We start from the raw sequence: 8,334 nt of genomic DNA, 5'->3' as shown, positions 1-8,334 counted from the left end.
ACTTAAAGGGACATATTGAAAAGGGTAATCAAACATTACCCATCTTGACATTGCCAAACCATAAAGCGGTTATATGTGCTTTTCACACACAAACCTAACTTAAACTTTGCCCTCAAACCAATACTCGTATAAATGTATATTTGGCACGTGCCACTCATCTTTTGCGTGTAGGGTTTCCTTAATTTTGCCTTTGTCTATGTAGCTATATAGCTATGGTTGTATTATTAATGCATAAATACGCATCTCCAAAAGACCAAAATAGCCTCACCAACTTATTTGGAAATAATTATTAGATAGGGCATTTTGGTAATATAATCGAAATCAAGAGGATGGTGGTAGTTTGGATCATTGAGATGACCTTGTACTCACCTTATCTTTATTTTATTCCGTAGTTTGCGTTGGTTTCCAAAGGATGTATATAAAATGACAATAATATCCATATTGGGAACCAACAATTTTGGTTTTTTCTCATTTAACTAAAACTTAATTAATCAACTTGATTTAATAAAATAATCATATAATTAAATAAATTAGAAAATAGTATGTGCTTCTGAAAATGCCAGTTTGGATAATTAATCAATGACTTGTAAAATCTTAAATTCCAAGTACCAACCTACCCTCAAACTTTGGAGGGTCTACAAGAGGGACATTGAAGTAATTTCATATATAGACATTTAAATAAATTGTAGCTTAAGTCTTTGTTTTTCCTTTTTTCTCTTTTTTTTTTAGTAATTCTATTTTTCTTTATTTAATTTTGTTGTTGTCAAAACGAAGAACCAATAAATAAATAAATAAAATATTGGTGAGTAAAAGGAGGAAGGTGAAGGGGAGAAGCAGGAAATAAAGAAAGAAAGAATAGCGACTTCTTCTCTTTAATTGTGTTTCGTTTAGGCCTGTCTCCTCTCTCTTTGGGGCTGAGTTTTCTTTGAGAGAGATATCAGTAGTAGTTTATCTCAGGCTCTAAGCCACCATTTCTTTTTCTTGCTTTATTTTATTGTTAAAACTTCACCTTTCTTTCTACAACACTCGATTATTGCAAACAACATACACACACTCAGTAAGTGCTGCAAAGAGCAGCTACCGAAGATAAAAGAAAAGGTGAGAAAGAGAAAGAAAGAAAGAGAGAGAGAGAGAGAGAGAGAGAGAGAGCGGAATTGGCAGAAGCTTTCAATACCACACAAGAGAAAAGGATGGCTGAGAGCTTTGCTTCCTTCCATACTCTGCAACTACAAGAGGTACTTGTATGTGTGTGTGTGTGTGTGTATATATATATATATATTTAGAGGATGAACAAAGCTGAAAATGATAAAGGAGTAATATATAAATAAATATAATATAAAATTTTAAATAAAAATCAAGAAAGGCTCTTGAGAAAAGACCCATTTGATACTCTGATAGTCCTATCTTTCTCTCTCTCTTTCTTCCTCTTTCCTTTCTTGTTTTTTAGCTATGTCTCTTGATATGTAAACCCTCTTAATAACCAAAAGATGGGTGTTTCTTGTTTTTCTTATATGGGCTAATAACCGATCCATGTATACAGCAGAATTGAACAAGATCGTCGAAGGGGTACAGAATTACAGTGATATTACACAAGAGATGATGATCATCATCAGTATCAAGAAATTGATATTATGGGAATAGCAACACCACCGCTCCTCCCTCCAATTCTTTCTCATTCCAAGACTCATCATCATCACCAGTCGTCTTCAATTACTCCCTTAGCTCTATTACAACAACAACAACAACAACAACAGTCTAATTCTATGTCCCAAGACTATCACCAAGCAGCAGGCATCTTCTCTTTCTCGAATGGCTTCGAGAGATCCCAAGAACATCACCACCACCACCAGCAACAACAACAAAATCACTTGGCTCAACAGATCCGTAGAGACAAACTTAGAATCCAACACGGCTATGACCCGCCTACAGGCTCATTAGTAGGAATTGAAGATGAAGAATCCGGTAGTCTTGCCGTTTATGAAGGCGCCGGTATGTTATCAGAGATGTTCAATTTCCCTACCGCAAGTGGGCCAGCTACTGCTGCTGAATTATTGGATCAGCCTTTACAGTCTAATTACCGCACGGCAGCCGCTGCTGCCACACAGCCCCGGCAACAGCAGCCAGTAAATACTAGTGAATGGTACAGCAACAACCGGCAAGCTATGGTAGGAGGTTTGGGTTCCTTAGGAGATACAAAGAATCATAATAATCAACATCATCATCAGATTTCAGGTATTAATGCAGATTCAGCTGCTGCCATGCAGCTTTTTCTCATGAACCCGCAACCAAGATCACCATCTCCTCCTCCGGCAACTTCTTCTACGCTTCACATGTTACTTCCAAACCCATCTACATCTCTACCAGGGTATAGTACCACCGGAGGTGCTTTTGGCGCTAATAGTGAAATATCTCCTCCACAATTCACTTGGGTTCCTGATAATACTCATGAAGGCGGCAATACTAACCCGAGTGAGATTGGTAGCGTTGTAGAAGGACAAGGGCTTTCTTTGTCATTATCTTCAACATTGCAGCATTTAGAAGCAGCAAAAGCAGAAGAATTAAGGATGGGAGACGGTGGATTATTGTATTATAATCAAGGAGGGGGTTCTTCTTCTACTGCTGCTCAATATTACAAGAATTTAAGCGGTCAACACCAGTCAACATTGCATTTGCAACCTGGAATAGGTCAAAACCATCAAGTTCATGTTGGGTTTGGATCTTCTTTAGGAGCTGTTAATGTTTTGAGGAATTCTAAGTATGTGAAAGCTGCTCAAGAATTGTTAGAAGAATTTTGTAGTGTTGGAAGAGGTCAATTCAAGAAAAGCAAATTTTCCAGACAGAATACAAACCCTAATTCTAATACTGCTGGTGGTGGTGGCGGCATCGGCAGTGGCGGCACTACTGGCGGTGGTGGTTCTTCAACAAAAGATTTCCCTCCTTTATCAGCTGCTGATAGAATTGAGCACCAGAGAAGAAAGGTCAAACTTTTATCAATGCTTGATGAGGCATGTAATCTCTCTCTCTCTCTCTCTCTCTTCTTTTCTTTTCTTTCTTTCTTTAATCCTCTTCTATACCTTCCCTCTGTCTCAATTCTCAACTCAAGAGTCGAGACTCCCAGAACCAATCTTTTCTTGATTTAACTATTATTTTAATTATTAGTCCATTAATTATAAAATTAGAAGAATTAAAGAACAGAAACTTCCTGCCTTCTTTTCATCAATATATAAATCATTTTTATTCTTAAAAAAAAAAAAAAAAGACCCAATCCGAGAAAAGCCGGCTGGTGCAATAGGGTTATGTTTATGCATATATAGGATCTAGTTGGTGGAATTGGATTAGCACATAATTTAAAGCAAACTTTTTATTATTATTAAAAAACAATTTTTTTAATCTTTGATTTGATTTGTGGGGATGGTTAAGGTACTTAGTATTTTCGTTTGGTAAAAAGAAAACATGAAAGACTACTATTAGGGGTATGCTCGTAGCTAAGAAGGGACGTTCCTTCTGACTAAGAAGATGACTAGTAAGCCACCACAACAATCATATATATATTACGTAAGATAACAAGTTATTATGAAGTTACTTCTTCTTCCATATATTCATACCCATCATAGTAATATTACAGTGAAAGCTAGCCAGCCAGCCATTGATGATTCTTGTACATATATATATACATATGTTAGTTTTGACTTGGACAGGGAAGGAAGGTGGTTCTTTGTTTTTATTTATTGTTTTATAAAACTTTTTTTCCCTTCTCACGTTTTTGTTTATGCACAAAGGATAGATCCATTTATTGTCCCTATTAACAATCATTTCACTGTACCAGTTTTTGATGATGATGATGATCTATGCATTTATTCTTCTTTTTTTTTTTAAATTATTATTATTATTTCTGCATTTGGTTTCCTTTAAGAGCAACAGAGTCCTATCAAAAATTGTTCTGGTAGTCATGAAATTCTCAAAGAGGAATTTTGTGTTTGCCTTTCCTTTTCTTTTCCTTCTATTACTCATGAATGTATGTATAACATCACATCACATAGTAGTCCAATAATTTTTCTCTCTTTTATTAGTCTGCTTTCTTTCCTCTTTCTTTTTTCTTTTCTCTCTCTCTCTCTCTCTCTCTCTCTCTCTCTCTCTCTCTCTTTTTTCAATTCTAGGACACTACTCAAATCACAGTCATTTGTGATATGATTTTTGTCCTTTTTTAGACTGCAGTCTTAAGAAATAGACATTTAAATTTTATAAACAAAAAGTAGGGATAGCTCTAATGTTTTATTTTCATTTATTAAATGCAGGTGGATAGAAGATACAACCATTACTGTGAACAAATGCAAATGGTAGTGAACTCATTTGATTTAGTAATGGGTTTTGGGGCAGCTGTACCATACACTGCCCTTGCCCAGAAGGCAATGTCAAGGCATTTTAGGTGTTTAAAAGATGCAATAGCAGCACAATTGAAGCATAGCTGTGAATTGCTTGGTGAGAAAGACGGGGCAGGTACTTCAGGTATAACAAAAGGAGAGACCCCAAGATTAAGAATGTTAGAGCAAAGTTTAAGACAACAAAGAGCCTTTCACCAAATGGGTATGATGGAACAAGAAGCTTGGAGACCACAAAGAGGCCTACCCGAACGATCTGTCAACATTTTGAGAGCCTGGCTTTTTGAGCATTTTCTCCACCCGTACGTTACCTTCACCTTTCTATACATTACATGCCATTATACACTAATATTAACATTAATAAATTATCTTTGATTAAAATGGAAAAATAAAGTTATTGTTATAACTCCTTTTTTTTTAAAAAAAAAAAAAAAAGACAAGACATAATAATGATACTTTTATATAATTAGTTAAGATAGAATGCAGAGAAATACACAAGATCCAAGTTCTTTTTGTTGTCTCTCTGGCATTTTTTACAAACTGTGATTAAAGGGAAAACAGCAATGCAGTGTCCTTGGATGTTGTCTCGTCAGTTAAAAGCTGCAAATAGGGCTTTTCTTTCTTTGCCTTGCTGCTTTTTTACATACAGAAATTAGTTAATCATTGGATAATATACAATAAACACATTAAGAAAATTTTTAAACTCTATCCAAGTGTAAAATATATGATTTTCCATGCATCTTTTTTTTTTTCTTCTTAGCTGTTTCCAAATAACAATAATGCAAGAGAAAGAAGAAGAAGAAGAGAGAGAGAGCGAGAGAGAGAGAGAGAGAGAGAGAGAGAGCAGTTGTTGTTGTCCTTGTAAAATAGTGTTACGGTAGTGCTGTCTCATCTTTCTTCTCTTAGATTGTCACGCCATGCAGAGAAAGGAAAAAAAAGAAAGAAGAAATATTACTGTGTCTTTTTATACGGTTTAGGTAAAATAAGTTTCTCTAATGTCATTTTCTGGTCTCTTTCTCAGGTACCCAAGCGATGCAGATAAGCATCTGTTGGCTCGACAGACTGGTCTATCGAGAAATCAGGTCACTATTCTCCTCTCCCTCTCTCTTTTTATATACGAATACTTTTTTTTTTTCTTGTTAACATAATTGTGAAAAATTTTAAAGTTAACAGAGAGAAACCTATATAATAGAAGAGACCATCAGTAAGTTCAGTAGGAACTTGCATGGTTTTGGGTTTTCTTTCTCTGGATTTATTGTCTTTCTGTTAGAGGAAGACACAAATGTTACCATAATGTTTTTTTATGTATATATACAAATTAATAATGGAGGTTTTCTTTGGATTCTTTTATACACTGGGACATAGATTCTGAAATAGACATAAATACTGAGACAGTGAAGGAACTCCTCAGACATAAATATTTAAGAGCAGAAGCAAGTACACTAGAGATGAGACATGAAAGTTTGCAGCTTTGATTCTCTCTATCTTAATCCAACCACACGAGGACAACCATTAAGGCCGTCAGTAATTTTTTTTTTTTTTTAAAAAAAACTACTTGGAATATGTTCTTTTTCCTTTTTCTTGTCTTTTTTTACTGTTTTACATCCCATATTTTTTAAAAAAAAAAGAGAGAAAAAAATATCTTTCTTTTGCTTTTATTTTTATTAATTTCACTTTTTAAACTCAAAATCTCACTGTACTAACAATTATTCCATAAAGAGTAATTCAAGCGAGAAGACTGGCTTGAATTTGGCTGACTATTTCTGTAAAGTCAAAGTTTGAGTCATATAAAAACACTTAAATCTCCTTTACGTGCATTATCATGCAACTATTTTTCTTGGTTATTGAAGAGTAAAACCCTCTTTCTTGAAAATGAGTACTGTTATTATAACAGGCATCATTGTATAACTATTTTTTCTTTAGTGCTCACTTAAAGACGAGTTGAATTAGAGAGAAAAAGTTAAGACGGAAAACTGATTTGTAGCTGCTAGGAGGAAGCATAAAGAAACAGACACCTATTCCTATGTCTTTTTCTTATGTAATAAATAACTATGATAAAAAGAAGACAATGAGTAAAAAAAAATTAAAAAAAAAAGAAAAAGAAAAGTCAGTCATCGAGAGGCTCATAAATAGAGTGCCCTCACTATGATGACTTCTGAGTTGTCTTCATGCCACCCAAGAGTTTTCAAGAACCGCCATGCATTTCCCAATTATTACCACCATTCAAGAAATCAAGGAAAAAAAAGAACACATATTGTCTTAAATAGTTACTAGTAATAATTTCTTAATTGTCTAGAGCTTTTCTTGAAATTTATTTGTATTATTATAGTTAAAGAAAATGAAATATCAGGGTTTGAATCTTGAATTGTATGTTTCCAGGTTTCAAATTGGTTTATTAATGCGAGGGTGAGGTTGTGGAAACCCATGGTAGAAGAAATGTATCAACAAGAAGCAAAAGAAGAAGAAGGTGGAAATATTGAAGATAAAGAAAGAAAGCAAAGCATCAATAGCAAAAATAATACTTATAGTAATAATAACAGTGGGCTTGCACAGACACCAACGCCTACTACTACTTCTACTGCTACACCAAATATCACTCCAACAACACAATCCTTATCAGCAACACCAACGACACCACCAGCCAAAAGATCCGAAAATACAAATGAAAATGATCATTCACACCTTCTCGCAACCGCCTCCGCCGCCACCACCATCGTTACTCCCACTATAGAGGCAGCACCGCCAATACTAACACCACATGGCCAAGCTTTCCATGACTTGGCAGATGAAACTTGTCGACGTGGCAGCATGATTGCAGGTGATTATGGGACCACAGCCACCGTCTCTGCTGGCGGAGCTGAACATATTGGCTCTACACCAATAAGGTTTGGGACCACTGCGGCTGGAGATGTGTCTCTCACTCTAGGGCTACGCCATGCTGGAAACATGCCAGAGAAGACTTCCGCTTTCTCTGTTAGGGACTTTGGAAATTATTAATTATAATTCAAAACCTCTTTTTTTCTTTAAATTATATATAGTACCTAAGAAAAATATTTATTTTACTTTTGTTTTGTCTTCTCTTTTTCCACTTTAATTTCATTCTATTTAGAAGAAAATACAAATATTATAAGTTAGTTAGTTGTATGAAGTCTATATTGTAATTGTATAGTAGAATATTTATTGATTTGCATATTTATGTATTTATTTATTATTATAATTCAGGGTTTGTACCTTAATTTATGTCATCTTTCCTAGAATAATATAAGATCTTATTCTATTTTAAAATAATTATGTGAATTAATAAATTGTAGATTTGATTTATCATATGAATGACCGAATATATATAAGTTTCAAAATCTCTATTGAGAGCGCGCTTGCTTGAAGGATACGATGCAGCACGAATAAAGTTATTAGGCTCGATTCATTAGGATTACATTAATATAAATAAATCAATAATAACTATAATTATTTCAAAATAATTTTAAATCTAAGAGCTCACGAAATCATTTTTATATAAAGTCTATCTTATAATAGACAATATTATATTATGGGTAACTTAACTAATATAATTACAAGTTGCGTGATTAACTTAACCATTACAAAAAATTATGGTGTGATGGATTATTTAATATATACCTAATAATTTATGGGTGAAAACTTTTCCATATTGATAGTTGTTACAAGATCACATGTAGAAACTATAAATAGATGGTGAACTTTCAATTTAAGGTGCACATCAATATGTCACCTTTATTTGCAATAAATTTATCTCATATTTTTTAGTTTTTTTCATATTAAATGAGCTTCAAAAGAAATATTTTATTTGAATAATCTTTAATTCTCTAGTTAGCAGCTTGTGTTTTTGTTTTTTTTTTTTTTTTAGTTAGTTATAGTTGGAATTTAAATTTATAATTTCACATTTTTGAAGCCAACTCCAATGCAATTAACTAACTCG

General features: G+C 33.8%; 1 protein-coding gene across 3 annotated transcripts; it reads left to right on the top strand.

Annotated features, from left to right (window-relative positions):
• The first annotated feature begins 816 nt into the window (after positions 1-816).
• Positions 817-7,619, top strand: BLH4 (BEL1-like homeodomain 4). Of its 3 annotated transcripts, none has more exons than XM_012223718.4 (5): positions 817-1,235; positions 1,544-3,005; positions 4,296-4,681; positions 5,401-5,461; positions 6,759-7,619. In XM_012223718.4, the coding sequence occupies exons 2-5, from the start codon at positions 1,632-1,634 to the stop codon at positions 7,374-7,376; spliced, it is 2,439 nt and encodes an 812-aa protein (XP_012079108.1). In that variant the 5' UTR covers positions 817-1,235; positions 1,544-1,631; the 3' UTR covers positions 7,377-7,619. The 3 variants fall into 3 exon arrangements, with proteins under 3 accessions (XP_012079108.1, XP_012079109.1, XP_089575467.1); XM_012223719.4 differs by having other exon boundaries at positions 1,541-3,005; XM_089719341.1 differs by lacking the exon at positions 817-1,235 and having other exon boundaries at positions 1,378-3,005.
• The last annotated feature ends 715 nt before the right edge of the window (positions 7,620-8,334 follow it).

Source organism: Jatropha curcas, chromosome 3, assembly GCF_041381405.1.
Source record: "Jatropha curcas cultivar XTBG-Jc1 chromosome 3, XTBG_Jcur_1.0, whole genome shotgun sequence".
Classification (NCBI taxonomy): Eukaryota; Viridiplantae; Streptophyta; class Magnoliopsida; order Malpighiales; family Euphorbiaceae; genus Jatropha; species Jatropha curcas.
The sequence above is the reverse complement of the archived record's forward strand: the minus strand, read 5'-3'. Positions and strand labels throughout refer to the sequence as shown.